Source organism: Carassius gibelio, chromosome B24 (assembly GCF_023724105.1).
Source record: "Carassius gibelio isolate Cgi1373 ecotype wild population from Czech Republic chromosome B24, carGib1.2-hapl.c, whole genome shotgun sequence".
NCBI lineage: Eukaryota > Metazoa > Chordata > Actinopteri > Cypriniformes > Cyprinidae > Carassius > Carassius gibelio.
Window position 1 is genome coordinate 4435155 of NC_068419.1, and position 22821 is coordinate 4457975.

Here is a 22821-nt window from a genome sequence, read left to right on the forward strand (position 1 = left end):
AATTGTATTTATTCAGCATTTTTATATTTAGTCCAAGTTTAAAATCATAGAATTTATTTAAACATGAAAATTCTTAATTCTGTTCAAGCTCAAGGTAAATTTTGTTGGGTTTTATTTTACTTATTAATATTGCAATTAGTTTACTTATCAATGCTATTATAGTAGAGCTAGGTTTTTTTATACTATTTAAGGGAAATTTGGCCAATTTTTGCCTTTGAAATTACTGTCAGCTTGTTTCAGTTTACTGAATTCACAAAAAAGTTTGACAAAAAAGTCAAAAATAGTTGTCTTCTCCCACCCAAACTTCTGTTATTGTACCGTTTTAGAATCCAGCTTTGACTTGGAAAGCCCGTGCGTGTCTGCTGATGTGTTTCCAGCTGTTGAACTTCTAAATATTGTTTTAATTATTGAGCAGCGTCAATCGATCATGGAGCTCTGTATGTACTCTATTAAGCAGATTGATAGATTTATGATAGATTTACACAGTTTTGTCATGAATTCTGCTGTGACCATCAATTTTACAGGGGTAGAGAAGATAGAGGCGCTGCAGAGGTCGGCTCATCCGAGGCTCTTTAGGGCTTAAATTAGAAATTGGCAGTTGCATGTGTTTTCATGTCGACTCTAATTGCCTGGCACCTGTGTGCCACACGACAGAGAATTCCTTCAGTTGTTGGTGAGACGGGATGCTGACCATTTCCACACGTCTGGCTTTGATTTGAATCGCTTGCGTCAGATTATTGCTCTTGGATTAAACTAATGTATAATGATGAGTTTTAACATTTATGCTAATTAAGCACTAAGATATGTTTATATCTGTATCAGGGTTATTAACTGAAACAAAAAAAAAATTAAATAAAATTTTTTAAGTAATACAATTTTAATTACCTGAAATACAATATTTAAATATAGTTATTCATATGTATTTTTTTTCTTTTTTTTTTTCTGTTAGTTGTCAAGGCAAGTTGACATCAGATGTGCTGAAATAACTCAAGCTGAAGTAACATTTAATAGAAACTATATAATGAGAATGACAAAAAAAATACAACTTTAAATGAAAACAAATAATACAAATAAGAACTAATTTAAAATCTGAAGAAAAACTACTATGTCTCAGTGATACTGAAGTAGCACTGATTTGTATCTGTGTCTATTTATATATGATGTCTTTCTTTATTTTCCTCCTTTTCTTTGCTCTTTTGTGGCTGGACTGAAAGAGATAGCGATTGTGTCACACACACACACACACACACACACACACACACACAGTGCCCTTCGGCCAGAGCAGGTAATAGCTCTGATGATCCTCCAGTTTGTTTCAGAAATAATTTGCCGTTGCGTCTTCGCCACAGGGCAGTGGCACTAATACAAATGAATCACTTCACTAACCTCCTTCCCCCCTCACACGCCGTCAATCCTTCCTCTCTTTCCCACCTGTTTTCTCTTTCATTCTTTGCTTTCGTTACTGTTTTTTTCACCTATGTTGCAGTGATTCTTGCATGTGAACAGAGTGGGTTCAAATAGTGCTTTGTCTCCATATAATGCAATGTTTGTTAGTTTTAGCCAATCAGGTGATAGCTAGTGTTTGATTGACAGCTCAGTCATGAAGTAATATATGGTAGCCATTGTTTAGACACTAGAATGATGTTTAATGGCATGATCTTTCTGCTCAGTATTTACAAAAACTGGACAATTAGACCATAAAAAGTGCAGTTTACACTAATGTTCACTATAGGTTTGAGTTCAGTTTCAGGAATGGAGCATGATTATAAATACATCAGCACATACAGACGGCTGACTTTAATACTGGAATGATAAATGTTTGACATCATGAATTGCTTTTGCTGTCGCACATTATCTTTTTGCCTTCTAGCAATGGAAATATGTTTTTCTCTCATGTGGCACATTTTTCAAAGTATTGTTTGTGCTCTCATAACCTGGGAAAAGATAAGAAATGTTTTTATTTTTCACAATTGTTACGATGGTCAAATGATTGGCTGCTTTTTTATTCATATTTGTTGCAAATAGTCTTTCAAACAAGTGATTTTATTTCGTAAAATGATCATTTATAATTATTTTTATATTCGGTAGTATGTCAGTAGTAAAAATCCTACAGAAACAAATGCAGTTATCTATAAGTAAGATTTCCATTGTAAACCTAAAACAGGACTTTTTTTTTTTTAGCTTCACAACACTTTTTTTGTTTTGTTTTTTTGACAGTACATTTTTAATAATACAAGTATTACCATGAGTTTATAAAAAAAAAAAAAAAAAAAAAAAAGTTTTGGAAAACAGGGCGTCCTGAACAGCAAGTGAGTAATATGTTACTCTTGTTTGTCCAATACAGACATTTGTTTGCATTTATTTGGTCAAAAATACTGTAAATATTGTGAAATATTATTTCAATTTAAAATAGCTGTTTTCAATTTGAATACATATTAAAATGTAATTTATTCCTCTGACGCAAAGCTGAATTTTCAGCATCATTCCTCCAGTCTTCAGTGTCACATGAATCTTCAGAAATCATTCTAATATGCTGATTTGTTGCTCATGAAACATTTCTGATAATTATCAATGTTAAACACAGTTGTGCTGCTTCATATTTTGGTAGAAACCATCATACATTTGTTTTTCCAGAATTCTTTAAAGTTCAAAAGAACAGCATTTAAAATTTTACAATTGGAATGTTTTGCAACATTATAAATGTCTTTAATGTCACCTTTGATCTATTAAATGCATTCTTGGTGAATAAAAGTATGCATTTCTTATCTGAAAAAAATAAACACTGTATGGAATATGGTTAATTAGAATAATTTTGTGCACAGTTTTCACATATTTTCTGTTTGAAGCAGAGAATCAGATGGACTCATGAAGCTGTGTTTGTGTGTGTTAAGTGTCCAGTCATTCATAGCAGTGAACTACACACCGACACTGTCTCACTGCAAACACTCCCCCTTTCTTTCTTTCTTTCTTTCTTTCTCTCTTCCTCCCTCTCTCTGCTTTACAAACACTCGTTCCCTGCTGGGAGGGTGGTTGGGATCTGTTTGATGTGTCTTTTGAGAGTTTCAGGGGGTTGTTTTGTGTTTGTGTGCCGGCGAGGCCCTTCAGAAGTTCCCCTTCCTCTGAGCCCCTCTTACCTCCTTGAACCCATTCACTTCCTGGCCCTGCGCTCCGATTGGTCGTTTGGTGAAGAGGGCGTTCACCTTCCTCCACGCCCTCATCATTTGTGTCTCTGATGGTCCACTTTCACTTGCATGTCCAATTGCTCTTGGGTCTTCCTGGAAAGTCGCCTCCCCTTGAATGTGCACTACATAGGGACCCTCTCATAAATCCCTGTGTGTCGTTTAGTGTGGGTTGAGTAATTGCCCTGTTGTTTCTTCCTCCGTATTGGAGTGCATTCATGTGCTCCTGATTCTCTGGGCCAGGCTACAGGAATCATTTTCCCGTTTCCGTGATTGTTAGGGTCAGGAGATGCTAGAATCTGACCTCATGATATATATTATTACATGTTTTTCATTTTCTAGTCTAAATGAAACATTTGTAACTGTATTTTAAAGTGAACATTATTATCCAAAAGGAAGTCTTTAGTGAGACTTGATTTTATCCATCAGTATTTGTTGTGAAAAGTGGGCTTTAATATATCAACTTTGATTATAACTTTAATGTTAACTTTTTGTTTGTATTTCAGCATTTAAGTATCACATATTTGTTTATATTTTAAATAATTAAATAATTTTAATTAATTAAATATGATATATTTTAGATATAACTGAAGTTTTATTTTTATATTTCAAAAGTATTAATAATAAAAATATATTTATATTAATTGTGACGTGTGTGTGTGTGTGTGTGTGTGTGTGTGTGTGTGTGTGTGTGTGTAAATATTTCATAAATATTTCAAAAACAAGGGAAATAAAGTGTATATAAAATTTTTCTTTTTCTTTATGTTAGCAGAAAATATATTTATTTTTCTTTTTGTTTATAATTAATTCGGTTGTTTTTAATTTGTTCATACATTTAATTATACTATATTTTTTTATTTATTAATTAAGTGCATGTTAAATTGATATTTATTATGTCAGCAGAAAATTTTCTTTATTATTGTATTTTTAATTTGTTTACATATATTTAAAACAAAACATTTAGAATGAATATATTGATATTAATTCAATAATATTATTTTTCTTTCATTATGTCAGCAGAAAATAACTTTTATTTTCCTTTTTATTATTATTTTTTATTAAATTTTTTAATTTAATTAATTAAATAACATTTTTTATAAATATATTTATGCATTTTAAATATTATTATTATTACAAATCTAAATTTTACAATGCATTATATTAACATTTGTTATTATATTTTAAAAACATTTATAATTAAGTGTATTTATATTTATTTAATTCTAATATTTAAGTTTGATTAATTTTAAAAATGTTTCGATTTAAAGATAGCCTTCTTTCTTAAGTATAATGTGCACTTTTCAATCGTGCACAATAAAACATTAAGAAAGTAAACAGGGGTCAGCACTAATTTCATGTTGACTTTGATGATTTATTATTGAGTGACATTATTAAGTGTTAATGTTATTGTTGTTCTCTTTGAAGCAGTTAACAGCATTTAAAGTCAAGTTGGATATAAAGAGTACTTGGTCTCCTTTTCAGGCTTCTAGTCTCTCTCACACTCGAGTCCGCTGATGTCCCCCAAGCAACCCTGATATTCACTGCAAATATGTGTGTGCCAGTGTGTGTGTGTGTATTTGTGTGTGTGTTTCCTGAATGTGGTTTTCTCCCCCTGCAGAGAGAATCTTCCCTCCATCTCATCACTCTTTCCTGGCCTCTTCGTCCCTCCCTCGCTTTTGACACGCTAAATCTGCACATTTTATTTTTCTTCCTCCTGCCGAGAGGAAGTGTCTTTTCATGGCTTCTCGGCTTTCTCCCATAAACCCCTCCGCACAGTGCCCTGTGTTTGGATTGGGTCTCCATTTCAAACAAAAGTCTGAGGCGGGATTACCAGCCCCTCTCTTCCTCTCTTTCACACTTCTCCTTTCAAGTGGCAGTGTCCGGGGGATTCGAGAAGTCTGTTGCTGCTTCTGAAATCTTCCCCCTTCCTTTTCAAGGACAGGTGACTGTAAACTGACTGAGAGATAGTGCTGTCAATAGGAACTATTCGGATCAGTTGTGTATAGAGGCTTAAATACATGCAAAATCTTCCCAGAGTGTCCTGATAACTTGTAAATCTCATATCTAATTAATGGAAACAATTGAGCAATGTCCATTAATCTGAGTCTCAGCAGTTATTATATTTTATTTTGAATTTGGAATGATAAAGCTCAAAAAACAAAGGAGCACCTCGTTAATTTTATTTAATTTCATTTCAAATATGGACAGATGTCATGAAGCTCTAAAAACAACATAAGTTTTTTAGTTTTTTTTTTTTACTTTATTTTGAATGTTGAGACATATTGTGTATTTACTATTTATTTTATTTTACATTCATAGTGTATGTGAACAGATGTCATAGAGCTCCTAAAAAGAACTGTATTTTATTTTAGCTTTTTTTTTTTTTTTTTTTGGGAATATGGACAGATATCATGAATGATTTTCTTTGCTTTTCTTTTCTTTTATCTATTTTTTTTTTTTTATTGTGCAGTCAAAGTAAAAAATTAAAAAAGCAGTTTTATTGTACCAGGTTTATTTATTTATTTATTTATTTATTTTTATTTGAACATACCGTTTTTTTTTTGTTTTTTTTTTGTTTAGTTTAGTTTAGTTTTGTTTTGTTTAGTTTTTTGTTTAGTTTTGTTTTGTTTTGTTTTGTTGTTTTGTTTAGTTTTTTGTTTAGTTTAGTTTAGTTTTGTTTTGTTTCATTTCGTTTTGTTTTAAAGCTTTGTGTGAGGAAAATACCAAAATGTTTGGAGACTTCTCGTGCTAGAAGATTTCATGTCAGTCAATTGGTTCTTGACTTCCTTTATTGATTTGATCGTCATTGATGTCAAACCTGGCTCTGTTCATCTTAATGCAGATTTGATCTGTTCCTCAATGAAAACAAAGGACTTTAAATAGTGCACAAATCACATGGCCCACTTGTATGGTCCCTTCATGATAATTAAGGGAGTCTGACAGGAAAACAGCAGCATAAACGTTCACTTTTTGTTTACTACTTAAGAAAAGGAAGTCACACAAACTCCATTTTCACTCCATTAACTGTATCTGTTAGTAACCCTGCAAATGAATCTGTCCTTCAACTTGTCAAAATTGATTCTCCCTCGTTAAACTAGTGTAAACTCACCCTCCTCCACTTTAAACTGCTCTCCTCCTAGAGTTTAAGAGTCGCCCACCCTCTTAAACCCCTGCGATGGCATGGAGGGTTTCCTGTAAAGAATTCAGATGAAGAGAGAACAACAGGGTGGGTCTCCTCAGAAGAAAAACAAGCTTTGAAAGATTGACTGCTGAAGTAGGAGGAGAGGGAGGCTAATTATACATACACACACACACACACACACACTGAGTCTCTCTCTGAAGAACGATTCACTGTGCCCAGAGTCCATTCAATTGCTCTCTGCCTTGTTCACAAAGACCTGTCAGGATTTTCCGGGAAACGGCATTAAAGATGTGGCTTACTTAATTAGCTCATGCCATTGTTGGCGAAGTGACTTAAACAACACTTGCTCGTACACACGCGATTGTCTTCAGGGGAATGTAATGGTGGCACAGGATAACAGATTATCAGTTTGGAGATGCCACAACATTTGTTCTGCTTCATAAAGCTGCTGTTGTTCAGCGTAAGAGTGCACTTCTGAACGCATGCAATGTAAGCGCTTCATTAGACGTTAAGGGATTCCTTTTAGCATTTTAGTTCAAGTTTGTTTGAATGCTTTTCTTATTAATTTTTTTAAGGCATAATATACCTCCAAATAAGATACTGATTACAGACCGTTGAAATGATTTTCAGATTTAGATTTGTGCGTTTTTTTATGGAAATGTGAGAGGAGCTTATTGACATGATGATGGGGTGTCAAACATAAGCTTTTCCTCCTCTGTCCTTCATTATTCTTTTCTTTTTTGGGATGAAATTCTAGTGAGTGTTGAAGTATGAGTTTGTACCCCATAGGGGCGTGGCTTTATTTACACTCCCATCATACCACCAATCCCTGCTGCTGTAAGTTTCAATAAACGTAAATGTAAGTTTTAGTCTCTGTATAAAATGCTCAGCACTTGTTTTGCGACGGTTTGTGTTGATTCTCATGCAGAACTGCCTTAAAATATTGGCTTTGCAGCATTACGGTACATATGGATGATTACATTATGAAAGAAAAAAAACATCAATATTCAGTTTAGCAATGACTAACGTTATGACGCTAATTTTAATCTTACATTTCTTGAAATGTTATTGTTATTCTTCACTACAGCGACCTGCTGCACGCTGCGATACAAGACTCACATTTCGATCAGGACCGCTGACAGAACTGTCACTTGACTAATCCTGTAATTGTTGTATTGTTACAAAAATGTATAATTTGCACACCTTTTAAGTATTTTAAGCCATTTGGTACTCGCGCGCTCCACAGGCTGTATTATATGCCCTCACAGTCACATCCAAAGCTCGCGCGTATAATATACAAGTTATTTTTCATACTTTGTTGAGTTTAAGCAACCAAATACACACAATATGATTTCTGATGGTTGTTCACAGATAAAACACTTTACTTAAACAGGGGGGAAAAGAAAGAAAAGGGGGGAAAAAGTCAGTGTTGGTGTTGTTTCAGACAAGTGCAATTAACATTAGGCTAAATGAAAAACAAGCTCAAATGGAGTTAACAAGGTCTTTGGCCTGTAAATGAGGAGATCTGTGTTTTGTCCGCTTCTGAGGCAAGTGTTTAATACACTTGGCCAATATCTCATGATATAAACTATAAAGCGCTTACGCACAGGATATTTAAAACGTACAAAAGTATATTTGCTAGATTGCAAAAAACCTACTCCTCCAGTCTTCAAACGCACAAAGACATAAGCCTTTACAGACAGTGTTTGAGTAAAGAACATGCTGTACTATTGAAACAGTTATTTGTTTACCCTTGCTTTGCGAATAAGCGGAGATCTGTCTGGAGGCGGCGTGAAGTGAGGAGGTTTCGCGAGAGCTTGAGGATCCAATGGCGTAATAAAGTTTGACTGACAAGCTCTTTTAAATACTTATCATTGGTTAAATATTTGTAAACGTTTTAAAGCATTTAATGGAAAATGAATGAAAAATTGAAATATATTTAAAACATTTTATTGAATTTTTCTTGCACTTATATATTTTATTATAATTATTTATGTAAGACTTCATACATTTATGTAAATGTACAAATATGTACTTTTAATGCAAATAAAAAAATATAAATTGTATTTGGCTAAGTATTACATGTTCATTAATATTATTAAATAATATTACAATTTTAAATATTAAATTAGTAACAATTTTATTTAATTTCCAGCTGTGTGTGTATATTCTCGTTTTTCTTTTACTCAGTTAATTACTAATTATGGTAGTCGCTCAACTTTGTAATGATGAAAATGTAAATGCATGAAGAATATTAGTACAGTGATGTCTACAGAGTATGTAGACTTGCAAGTGTATATTTCATTAAGAATAATTCAATACTAGCCGCTCCATTCTCATCCACACTGTAGCTGTCATTATTTCTGTCACTTCTCTCTATCGTCTTGTCCGTTTGTTGTCATCAGCGTTTGAGCTGTGGTTCTGGTCCCGTGTGGTCCCTGGGGGAAAGACTCTCTTTACCTCCATCAGCTCTCTCTCTCTCTCTCTCTCTCTCTCTCTCTCTCTCTCTCAGCCTCTTCTGTGTGTCATTCACCCTGGCGAGGAAAACAACAGCTCCTTTCTGCTCCTCTTATCACCCGCCGCGCGGGGTCAGCGGGTCAGACCGCCACCGAGCATGCTCAGATCCCCTCGTATCGATTTTAATTTAGCACCGTGCCCCTCGCCATCAGTGTGAATGCCAGCAGAAGAGAGGAGAGGGGGCGGCCGGGTGATAGAGAGGGACAGATAGAAGTCTGCTGCGCGCTGAAGAGTTGGACTCCATTCTCTGGTCCGAGTGTGTCTCTTTCAGCCCTTTTCTTTGGGTCTTCGATCTGGCGGGCTGCCGGCGGCCCCCTAGAGGGTTTAGGGGCCAGTGTTGAGAGGGCCTCCTTTGTGGGGATTCACCGGGCAGGACTGACAACACTGACAGCAGCGATAAAAAACACGGCTTCCCCGCCACGCACACACTCCTGTATTATCCACGATAGACATGCTGTTCACAATGTGTAACCTTTCGATAGCCAGACAGACTTTAACCCTCTAGATTCCGATGGAAAGCGGTCTAAGGGAAAGTTAAGGCTGAGGATGTGTGATTTGTACGTTTAACCTGCATCCCTTGTGACCTCCATCATAATCAGAACTGAATTACTCTGGACTTCCTCGAAGTCAGAGATACGATTATGTCAGGAATTCAGACTCTGCTGGGACTGTCGTGTATTCATAAGTCGCAAAGTTTATCTAATGTATCAGAGTCACATTTAACCAGTGATTGTCAAAGTAGGAGAAAGACTGGAGGTGATGTTAGGGCTGGGAGCGAATTTATACACTATTGTAGGGGAATTTACAGTTAAAACCCAAGGACCAGATATGTCGCAATGAAGACCAGGAGTCAGAGATGAGTTCAATTAATAATAATAATTTTACTTGAAGAAAATAGTTTGCAATTTCATCAGCAGAAGTCAGCTTCAACACTCTCGAAGGAGTTCGCAGGCCGCCCCCAGTACAATACAAAATCAACCACAGTTATACCCTGACAGAGGATACTAATTGCGTCAATACATATGTCAACAAAATTCTGATTGGTTCCAAAACCTAGATAAAACTCTCCAAAGACGTATATCTGATATGCTGGACACTGGCAGTTGATCGTTTGTCCTGGGACTGTCTGAGCTTCTCCCTGTACAGACAGATACTAACACACGTACACAGAGAACTTATCTAAAATTCAAGGCTTTCTAGCACTGGCGAGTGTCTTATCATTACGGTTGGATACACACACATAATATGTGGACATTAATCTTGAGGAAAAGAAATACAGCACACATAAGGTTACACATTTCACTCTTGCTATAACTTGATTAATAGTCAAACAAGAAATCATGTAATAATATAATATAATATCAGTATGAAGCAGACATGGGGACTTGGTCCCATCTCTGGTATGAAGGATATGGCAACTCGGCATCCACTCCTTCAGTCCCCCGTTTTAGATCAATGTGGGGTCTAATACCCCACATCTGGTCTAATAAATGAGGTCAGGTGTAGTTGTGATGCATGCTAAGAATGCAGGCTGTTGGTCAACTTAAGCAGGTGCATATACTTAAGATCTCTGGTACTGGCTGACATTTCTAGTAATAAACACATTATTTTGTACAAAATACTTCCCATAATCATTCTTACTTCCCATATACATTCATCTACTTACTTAATCCCACAATATCGGCACTTGCACTAGTCTTTCTTCACATAATGTCTTTTCCAGTGAATTATTCTGTGTGTCCCTCTACCTGGAAAAGTGTCCTCCATCCATATATACTTTCATCAACATATCTTTGTAAATACCTCTCTTCCTACTACAGCTACTTCACACTTACCCTCTAAAACAAAACATTTATCCAACAGCCTTAAGACTAAATCTGCATATTCATTAACCAGATTTAACAAATCATTAAAGAAAACCGCATACACTATAACCAATTCATTTTTTTTTTTTTTTTTTTTTTTTTAACCCTTAAGAAGGATATTTGCCTTATTTGTTTTCTTTTAGCATGTTTTATACAACTATGATGAATTTTAGTTAATTTGGTCATATCTTAAAATAAACTAATTACAATAAACGTATATATATTATTCTCTGGAAGCCGGGCTAAATGAATAACCACTGTTATTGCATTCCTGACATATGTCAGACCCTCAGTCACCTCACAGATACCAAATATAGACATTGCTTATAACCTAAATCCCAGTAAAGATACCCTTATTTTATGAAAATCTATAATTTTCCCCATCAATGGTACAATTATAGAGATTGATTATCTATTTTACCCTTTCATTCCAAACTTGGTGTTAAAAACACAAAAATAAACAAACCAAAAATAAGTAAGATCAATATTGAGCCATCTTAAAAAAATAAAAATAATCATAATCATAATCATTATTTCCTCGAAAACCTAGAGCAGTTCCTAGTTTATTACTTAATAGCCCTTTTATTAAGTTTTACTTTCACCACGAATCCATTTGCAGTCATCATAGTTCACATGCTGCTTACACATACATTAACCATTAACCCAAACTTGTCATTGTTAACAACATTTGATCAAAATTACATTTTAAGTATCGAAGTGTCTAACTTCAAAAATACAACTAACCTATCCACTTATTGTCATGCATGTATTTTATACCAGGACATTACTGTTAACCATACTCATTGCCTTATTATTACCCCTTTTTTTTTTTTTTTTTTTTTTTTTTTTTTTTTTAATGTAAGTCTTGTCAATTATCATACCATATTACTGTACTCAGATTATATTAATGACACATTCAGAAGCAAATCCTCAATACCTCGTATTAAGTCAATTTAGTTCTCACTGTTTTGTCAGTTAGAAATGCTTACACATCAGCTACGTGATCAATGTCTTTAAAACCCTCATTCATGTTTGTCATTTGGCAGTGATATTTATTTACTCAAAATTATTATAAACTGAAAAAGAGCACACAGATTTCCCAATACTATTACTAAATGAACAATACTATTACTTAGTTCTAAATGCCCAAATATTTATTAAAGAGACATCCTCAGTTTCTGTAAATCTGTATTGAAACAGTATACATTATCAAAAAGCCCTGTCAGTGTTCACAATATTAATTTGATTTGACCTGACAGGTGTTCATAAGCAGCTCCATAGAGCCTATTACAATTGTTTTGTTCAAACAAAATGTATTATTATTATTTTTTTTTTTTTTTGCTGTGCTATTTCAATTAATTCAAACCTCTTGTTATGGATTTGCTCCATTAAGGGGCTATCCACACGTTTTTGTTCAACTTATCTCTGTTCTACATAAACCACTACATAAAGCTTTTGCACTATATTACACAAGCAGGATTCACTCCTTTGTTTTCCCACCAGGCTTCTTTATGTGAGGGTGCTCTCTGGATAATTTGGTTAGTGACGTAGCCAATCTGTCACTGTTTTTCTGCCGTCAAGTCTAAAATATTTACCTTCACCATTCAAACAACAAAGTGTTAACTTGTTAAAATTTAGACCCTCATTTAAATTTAGACATGGATTTTAAACCCATTTTGGACGGCAAACTTAAATTTCACAAATCCAATCATATAAACACTCTTTAACATATTAATCCAGAGAGTGATTTAAATCAGTATTATAAAAGACAAAACAAGTCATTATTACCAGTAGCAGACAGAGCTGGATAACCAATCCACTTAAAGCTCGTCCCATGTTCGGCATTGTCTTTTCATTAGTTTCACTCAGAATTACCGACTTCTGTAAAGTAATTTCACTCAACACATCTGTAATGATAAAACACTCATTCCAGAGGTTAGTGACTCAATTGAAACAAAACAGGAACAGAATTGTCCCCCAATAATATATATATATAGCCATCCTCGTGCATGCACATACTTAACACATTTATATTTTAACAGCTCATATTTAAGGTTTTCCTTTTGGTATTAAATCGGAAGGATTTAAACTCAAACATTGTCTGTGCATTTTACCAAGTTTGTACCTAATCTCTTATCTAATCTCAAAGTTTGCCTGTTCATTAATGATTTTTATTTTGAGAAAAATCAGCTGGGTTGTTTTGGTCTTAAAATTATTGCTCTGTTTTGGTTACTCTTTCTTAGCAGGCCAATAATAGAAGAAGAGCACTATCCCTGCCTCCACTCAAGCACTCTCTCTCTCTCTCTCTCTCTTACTGTGCAAAATATTATTTATTTATTTATTTTGACAATTTTTGCCAAACTTTAACTTAGACTATAATATAAAATTCATTACAACATATAACCCTAAATTATTCAAATAAGTTAAAAATGTCAAAGTTTCTAGATCTAAAATCTCAGTTTAAACTGTTTAAAATACATAATGCTAGGAACATTTCTTTAAAATTATTTTTACCTTACATGCTTAATTCCCTTAACCTTTGTTATCTACACCATCTCTTGATTAAGCAGAAGCAGTCTTCATTTTTAGCCACCACCATATCTTATCATTTTGTGTCATGCCTAATGACCTGCATGAGTAAAGACTATGATATAGACATATTAGTTCAATATCATTTTAGCCTCATAAGAAATTTTTGTCTCAAAATAATGGCTGTCATCACATGGTCTCAGATGGTTCTTGAAAGCCCATTGCCATTAACTTTTTATAAATAAGCTCCTTGTCCTCAGGGTGTGATCCACTGGCATAGTTGCATCAAGTTGTGGACGCTTGTCACAACAATCAGTCAAGGAATGCGGTTGCTGGTGATCAGGTCTGGAGGAGCTCACATTTTGAGGCAGATTGCTGTACTTTATACAGTTCCCCTCTTAATGATGCTCTAGGCCTATCAAGCATCCGCTCAACTCCACTACCATCTCACATATAACACCTCCCTTCAGGGCAGGTGCCCAGTGGCGGTGACCCCCTGCCTTAGGTTGTCCCCTATTGGCCAGAAGAGGATCTTACCCGTCATTGAGAAATCACCTCATGCACACTGGTAACCACTCTTTCCCGTTGCAACATCCTCGACAGTCTTCTTCCAGAATCCAGTATTTCCTGCAGCTTAGGAAAGGTGCACTCAAGAACCATGAGAGCCATTGACAGCACCTACTAGTGTTAAAACATTGAAAAAGGTTAATCAAACTAATATTTAATCGCTAAACTCAATTGGATACCTCCAAACTATCATGCTGAGATTAGTCAGTGAATTTATTTTTCACACCCGTCCATTCATTGCAATTTTCTGTTGCTTCTGTAGCTGCAGCCATCAGGCCCTGTTTGATGGTGGAGACTAAAAATAAGACAGATAAGTTACTGGTCATAGAACAAATAGCAATACAACTGTTTAACTATTCAAAATTATTACATCTATAGCTCAGGGTCTGTATTATGATTTTAAAGACCTCATGTCTCTTCAACAATTGCTCCTAAATTGTTATTCATTATTTTTATAATCTCTTATTTCTTACATGCATTGGGCAGTTGAACATTTAACTACCAATTGCCCTCTTAATGCATTAAATCTGAACTCTTTTTAGCATGTCCTTTAGCATCTCTGCCTATGATTTGACTGAAACACTGTGCTGTACTATAAATATCTTATCACTTAAACATAAGCTCAGATAACGGCATTTTAGCTTACTTTGAATGAGAGAGAGAGAACTCTGAGGGATTCAGGACTCGTAACAATGCATTTTCATTCATTTTTAACATAATTTCATCGTACTATCATTTTACTCTAGCCCAGTTTAAAACTTGTCAGAAATTATATGCATTTTAAAAATAAACATCTTTATATTTGTATTTTTACTTTATTTTCGCAACTCAAATGTTTCTCAAAGTTCTTTGCAGTCATTGTCATTACTTTTACATCAACTTGTATTTATCCATTCACTTAATTCTGGCCATGGCTTCTGAATTTCAACATTGGTTTTAAATCTGTCAGAGGTTATCTGACCCAGGTATATTACTTTGGGTCTTGCTAGCATGCTGTCTTCAAAGTTACTTTGAAACCCCCGTTTATGTTACTTGTTTACAACTTTATCATTTCATAAACAAAAAATAATTTTCTTTTCTCTTCTTTTTTCTTTTTTTATGATGCTGCGTGACTACAATTTTGCAATCCAACAATAAAATTACTCTTTTGGCCAAACATTAGTAAATATAGGAATTACATTTTTTTTTTTTTTTTTACTCAGAACATGTCTCTGGTACTTTCAAAGCTTAAGCCAGAGTCATGGTGGGGGCCAGCATGAGATAAAACAACGGCTTCATTGTAGTCAAAGTAATTTTATCTTTTTTAACAAAACATAAGCTTCTAAGTTTTTCCAAAATGCCACTGCCAATTTGTGTGCCTACAGTTTTTTTTTTTTTTTTTTTTTTTTTTTTTTTTTTTCACTAACCCAGAATTCTGTTCAGTATTCCTTGTCAGGACTTTCAACAATTATATAGGAACTGGAACAGGTCTTATGATATCATTCTTTGTCATTTAAACCTTCTATGCACAGAGAATCAGATTAAATCATCACTCAGTTACTTCTGGGATTATTTTTAACAAATCGGCACATACATTTATAAATGTTTATTTCTCAGGTTCTTTCTAAGTTTAAAGCCAATCAAGTTTTTGTTTTAACATTACAATCAGAATTAAAGCTCAGACTGATCATTCTTTAAATGAATTCAGAGAATATATATATATTTTTAAAGTCAGAGCTTCAGAGCCAAACTGTTTACAGCATTTGCTCTCTTCTGTTTCATTATTTCTATCAGGGCTGACCAGGTTACCTAATTTGTCAGTCATATTTCTATCATAAACCAAAAACATATTGAGGCGGCGATCTTACCAACAGCACTTGACTTCTGCGTGATGAAATTGCAAAGTATATTCCAGAATTTCCATATACTGGTCCAATCCAATCAGGGTCATGAAAACTACATTTTAGCTCTTTTGGGGTTGTTCCTGAGGCATCCCAGATCAATCAATACTTTCCCTTTGCATATATCCCTATATTTTTATAGGTGCACATATGAATTAACACTATTTATTTTTAAACACTAATTTTGGATACTCTTTTCCCTAACCACTGATCTGGCCTATTTCTAAGCTCGGGGCGCCCCTGTCTGTAATGGTGGGTGATCGAGAGTTGGAAGAGCGAGATACGACTAGAACCCCCGTCTAGCGTCTTACATTCTTCTCGGGATTTCCCATACCCCTACTTTGGCTTACCCGGCCGTAAATGCACTGCCCTTTATGGCCTCTCGTGCTTTTGGCTCTCTGTGCTTGACCCAGCACTGCCTATTTACGGCCCTATGTGTCCCTTGTCCCTCGGTGCTTGACCCAGCACTGCCCTTTACGGGTTCACATGCCTGTTAAGAATGCGTTTTTGTCCCCCCCTGGACTGTGCACACCTAGAAACAAATTTTTACGTCTCTCTCTAAGACCTATAGGTGTGCACCTGTTCCCTCTGTAACTGTACACATCTCTAAATATCTTATATCAAGACCTACCGATGTGTACTTGTACCCCTTATACTCACAAGGTTACATATTTACAGGTATATTGTGACACCAATTTACCTTACTCCACCCTGGAGCTGGTGTCTACCCCCTCACGTCTGAGTGAGTCTATCGTTCCTCCTTCTCTCGACCCCCTCCACTTACAGACAGTTCCTAACCAATAATATTAAATCTAAAATCTTTCCTACCTTGGTTTGATGATTGATCAGGGATGTCAACAAAGAACTATTGCCCGCCGATCCTCCACCATTAACTGTAGGGGAATTTACAGTTAAAACCCAAGGACCAGATATGTCGCAATGAAGACCAGGAGTCAGAGATGAGTTCAATTAATAATAATAATTTTACTTGAAGAAAATAGTTTGCAATTTCATCAGCAGAAGTCAGCTTCAACACTCTCGAAGGAGTTCGCAGGCCGCCCCCAGTACAATACAAAATCAACCACAGTTATACCCTGACAGAGGATACTAATTGCGTCAATACATATGTCAACAAAATTCTGATTGGTTCCAAAACCTAGATAAAACTCTCCAAAGACGTATATCTGATATGCTGGACACTGGCAGTTGATCGTTTGTCCTGGGACTGTCTGAGCTTCTCCCTGTACAGACAGATACTAACACACGTACACAGAGAACTTATCTAAAATTCAAGGCTTTCTAGCACTGGCGAGTGTCTTATCATTACGGTTGGATACACACACATAATATGTGGACATTAATCTTGAGGAAAAGAAATACAGCACACATAAGGTTACACATTTCACTCTTGCTATAACTTGATTAATAGTCAAACAAGAAATCATGTAATAATATAATATAATATCAGTATGAAGCAGACATGGGGACTTGGTCCCATCTCTGGTATGAAGGATATGGCAACTCGGCATCCACTCCTTCACTATAATATTATAGGCATTAATACACTGCATTATTATTATAAAGCATTTAATGCAAGTAAAATATAAATAATATATAGCTTAAAATTGTCAGTCATATACAGGTATATCACTGAATATTGTTAAATATCCTATAAAGGTTTAATTTTATATATTTATTCTATTTAATTGCAATCAGTTTATCTGAACTGTATTTTATGTATAATAAATTTTATTCTTGACTGTATTAAGTCATTTTAAATAAATTTTTAAATATATTTTTTTAATTCCTTGTTTTTATTGGTGTGATTATTTTTTAGGATTATTTTAATTCCTCTTATATTCAAAGCATTGAATTACCATTGCGTATGAAAATAAACTTGCCTTGCCTATTTATAAATTGTGGGAAATTATTTCTAACATGATTTTTATTGTTTTATTCATAGAACTAATGAACTAAACAATAGATATATATATATATATATATATATATATATATATATATATATATATATATATATATATAGGTAGAACATTTATAGATTTTTTTTTATTTAAACTAATTTTAAATGCATTAAATATTTAAAGCATTTAATGCAAATATAAATATGAATAAATATTATAATGTTAAATATCCTATAGGTTTGTTATTTTATATTTTTATTCTATTCATTTATTTATATATTGTGGAAAACATGCCTTAATTATGTGTAACATTTATTTTTTTTAGTTCATATACATTTTTTTTTTTTCAAATTGGTGAAATTCCTGGAAGTAAAAAAAAAAAAGCAATATTATAAAATAATATACTAAATATAAATATGATAGATAGACAGATAGATAGTTGTAGATAGATTATTTAATTATTTAAATGTATATAACAAAACCTAGTACCAAGCAGCTATATTTACCTGCATACATTTTGGATAAAATATTCTAAAATGTGGATTTTATAAATTGAGTTTGTTGATTCAGAGTTGATTCACTACACTGGAATGGTATTAGCTAGCAGGATGTGTTTAGAAGTGTGTTTAGAAGAATAAAAAGTTGAGCTCTGTTTGTGTCCTGATTCTCAGGGAAGAGAAGGAGCGCTGGATCCGGGCGAAGTACGAGCAGAAGTTGTTCCTGGTGGGGCTTCCTCAGTCAGACGTGCCTCTGGGACAGCAGCTCCTGCGGGCCGTGGTGGAGGACGACCTGAGGCTGGTGGTTCTTCTGCTGGCCCACGGCACCAAAGAAGAGGTCAACGAGACGTACGGCGACGGAGACGGACGTACCGCCCTGCACCTGTCCTGCGCCATGGCTAACGTGGTCATCACGCAGCTGCTCATCTGGGTAAGACGTCGCTTTTTGGAAGCGCCTTTCGTTCATAAGTTTTCCTCCATCATTCATTCATCCTCTGTTTCAGTACGGCGTGGATGTGAAGAGCCGCGACGCCCGTGCTCAGACGCCCATGTCCTACGCCCAGCGAGCAGGAAGTCAGGAGTGCGTGGACATCCTCATCCAACACGGCTGCCCCGGCGACGGCCCACGGCCACCCGACACAATCCCAACATCAACAACAACGCTCAATGCGAGCTGAACCGTAGTGTTAGCATCATGTGATCGTGGCCCGCAGTGTCTCTAGTGTCTGATGTTGATGTTCCCATAGATGCTGCTCTCGTTAAATGACATCGTTTCCCCCAGCAGTACAATACGTCTTTATTAGGAAACTGTGCGTAGTGCCACATGTGTCACGTAAACCCATTACCGTCCTGACGACTTCCTGTGACCCATGTTAGCGTGCCGCGAGAATTAGCAGTGTTAACATTATCAATGCGTGTTGTTTTTAAGCTGAAGAAAATTTTTTTAAGGATCCTTTCTTGTGTGTGTATAGAACAGAAAATGAAATGATGGGCAACAGGTTCTAAACAAAATAAGATTCGTTTTTTAGGTGCATTGGTTTAGAAATAATCTGACGACACTAATGGATCCTCCGCTTTGCGCCCACGCGTTTCTGTCCACCAGAACATTAAATTGTTTTTATTTACTGTCTTTCATGTCATTAAAAACTTTCTTTCTTCTGCTGAATACACACACACAAACACACAAAAAGCAAGATATTTAGAAGAATGTTGGTAACCATAGAGTTCTGGTTCCCATTGACTTCCATTGTATTTTTTGTCGATATAATGGAAGTCAGAGAGAACTGAAACAGTCTTCAAAATATATTATTTTATGCTCCACAGAACAAATAAAGTCATATGGGTTTAGAATGACATGAGGAGGAGTAAATAATGATTTATGAATGAATTAAATAATTCATTTTTGCGTGAACTGTCCCTTTAAATCAGTGATTTTGGTAAAATCTGTAAAGAACATGTCTGCGTACTTCACCCTTAAATCAAAAGAAAAAAAGATTTACTATTACTAATTTTAAGGTTTAATTGAGTCTAAAATAGTTTATTGTTATTTTTTAATCACTATACAATAATAAGAATCTTACAATAGTAAGTCTTACAATAATAAGAATAATATTGACAGAAATAAACTGTAAAATACGATTTAAAAATATCCAGATGCATTTCAATATTGAATATTATGGTGAAAAAAATTTGGGGGGGGGATTCGCAATCCAAAAAATCTCAATGGTCATCAATTTTTTTAATTCAAAAAAATTCTAAAAAACTAATTTTATTTTTTCATTTTACTTTGTGGGTGACCTGGACATGTTTTAATGAGTTTCACACGAAGATCCATAAATGTTTCATTAAATTCAACGTACTGTAATTGCTATTTTATTTATTTTTTTATTGTTTAATGCTAAAAATCCAAAATTTTTCACGCAAACTTCACACTTTTAATAGTTAAATACCACCATTGTGCCCTTGAACGAATCTCAGAAACACCGAGGCTGCTGGGTAACACATTACTATTTGTAGCATCCGTGCAATAGAACAAAACCCAAATCATCACACTCATTGCTATTTTACATTTAGCCTCTACGTGATTGTCTTGAAAAGGCCTGATTACCTGATAAATACTGTGTTATTACGGATGCCTTGTGCGAATCATTTCTGGACCGCTCTGAAGTGGTCTTCTAACTGTTTGACACTGACGTCCCTCTCCTGCCTAATGACAGATCCATTCAGCAGCAGCGGACGGTACCGACACACAAGATTACAAAATAAGACGCTCTCGCCGTCAACTCCTTTGTTACGAGTCTAATGACCTCCACACTTGTGACGGTGTGGCAGTTTTTGTATCCATTAGAATCCAGGCGTGTGTTTCTAACTGAATGGGACGGATGGGATGGCGATGTGGATTATGTACAGCTGTGTGTATAAAATAGCTTTTCCTGCTCCCTCTTGCAGCTAGCTGTGTGTCGTGTGGGCAATTTCGGGATGAGATGGTCGTTACGTACCCATCTGAAACCTATCAGCCTTAACCCTCATTTGCTAGTGTGTACGCCATAAACTTTTACTTGAAATATGAAATCATGATTGGAACTTGATATTTGGCACATGTGAGTTAAAGGGAAAGCGAGAGAAAGATGTCCTTACCTGACAGTATTTTAAGTTTACATGTTTTTTTAGGTGTTTTACCTTCTAGCAGGTACGTTTTCTTTCTTTTTCGAGTCAGATTTGTACATGCAACCCTCATCTAAGTAAGCTTTAGGAGAATTGCCATTGATTTTTGATTCAGCCGCTTTGAACATCTTTTTAACCTGTTTGAATTCTGGAGGATAATTCCCAGTGATATGCATAGAGTGTTACCCTCATGATATTCATAATGTTTTTTTTTTTTTATATTATTTTTAAATATACATTAATTTGGGCTCCTGTGTATTACATGAGGTTGCTAAGATAAACTTTTGGGAATATGGCAGTTGAAAATGATATTAAAACACTCGCCTGTCATCCCTGAGACTGCAGGCTTATTGAATGCTGGGATGCACCCATAAAGTAGCCGTATAGCAGAGAGACGCATCATTTTGTTTTTTAAGGTTTTTTTTTTGTTTTTTTGTTTTTTTGGTACCTGGTTTTGGGTCTCAATGTGTCCACATTGTCTGGCCGTTGAGGTACTTTGTGTATTATATGTACATTTGACATATTTATAAAAGCAAGATGTAAATAATTCCTTTTGTTGTTGCTTTTATTGAGCTGTTTGATAGCTTTATGTTGTTCCTTTTAGTTTGCCATTGTTTTTTAATTGCTCCTTCGGAACCTGATGGAGCGCTTTCATGAGAGTTAGCTGTTGTGTGATTGAATGCTTGCTCCAATAAAATGATTTCTACCATGAATACCTGAGAAGGTTTGTCATTCATTCCTTGTTCATAAGATTATGAATATGTGTGCTTAGGACTGTCAAAATGTCAAGCTTTTTTGTGTTAACTCTAAACACATGATCATGGAATATGTATAAAATATTTTCATGAAAAGTTGATGGAATCTTTTACATTTTAGTTCATATAGGTCATCAGTATCTAGTTTAGTCCTAAAAACTGACTAATAAGCTCTTAAATAGTATGCTTTGTATAATCGTTCACAAAAAGTACACTAGCATTCCTTACAGGAAACCAGATCTAAATCTTAATAGCATCATATTTTACTTGTATGGAGCGCTTCTGTGATGATGTAGTTTTGTAGGCCAACCCAAAAAACTTTATCCAACAAAATTGTATGATTCTTACACATCTTGTTCATCATGTTACCTTTCACAAATAAAACCAACTTGTATGAATTTTGAAGCCTAAATGCAGTTGCCAAATACAAATCTACAGTTAGGCTTTTAGCATCACAACTAATGTTCTTTAAAATGTTCAAAAAGTTGGGAGTCAAAAAAATCCTGATGGATCAAAACAATTCTGATGGATAAGAAAATAGTTCCAATTTGAATTTCTATCATATTTTGAAACCATACCAATGAGATTCTTATTGGACTTGAGGTTCCTGTGAGAATTTGTATTTTTATGTACATTGTCTTCGTAAACAAGAAGCTGCAAAGAAATTGAACAGAATTTTACAGAATCTTAATGGTTCCAAAATATGATAGAAATGAATCCTGTACACTTTTCTTATTGGAATCCTTTAGTATAATTGGCTTGTGAGAAGGCTAAATTACTTTAGCTTTTCGTGGCCTATACCATTTAGCCACTTGTGTTTGAGTGGGGTATTACATATGTCATATAATAATCTAAAAGCCTGGGTTAGCTACACACCTTATTTCAGGCATTAACCAAAAACCCATAAACATTTTTTTTATCAGTAGGATAGAACCGGAAGTTCAGAACCACCTGCATGGTTGTGACGTAAACAAAATGAATCTGGAAGATATTTGTGCTTAAAACTCGTTTTGTTTATATATATTAGCATATATATGCTCCTCTCAAAGCTTCCAGACATGGACTAAAAGCGCGAAAAAGTCAATTTAGCTTTCATAGGCTGTTTAATTGTCTTTTTATGTTTTCTTTCCTCGCATTCTCTCAATCTTGCATTTTATCCCTTGTTCTTTCTTTCCCGTCCTCGTCTGAATTCTCCGCCACTCTCTCTCTCTCTCTCGCTCTTCTCAGTGCGTTAATTTGCCTGAGAATGCATTAGCTGTAATGAGAGCTGAAGGCCGAGGGAATCCTCCAGGGTTCCATTAATC

General features: G+C 35.0%; 1 protein-coding gene across 1 annotated transcript in view; it reads left to right on the top strand.

The window, feature by feature from the left end:
- The window catches only part of LOC128013181 (arf-GAP with GTPase, ANK repeat and PH domain-containing protein 3-like), a 99853-nt gene extending 78378 nt beyond the window's left edge, over positions 1-21475 (top strand). The window contains 3 exon segments of the mRNA XM_052595947.1: positions 18273-18528; positions 18602-18716; positions 18719-21475. Of these exon segments, the coding sequence (XP_052451907.1) occupies positions 18273-18528; positions 18602-18716; positions 18719-18798 (451 nt within the window). The 3' untranslated portion in view covers positions 18799-21475.
- Positions 21476-22821: the final 1346 nt, after the last annotated feature.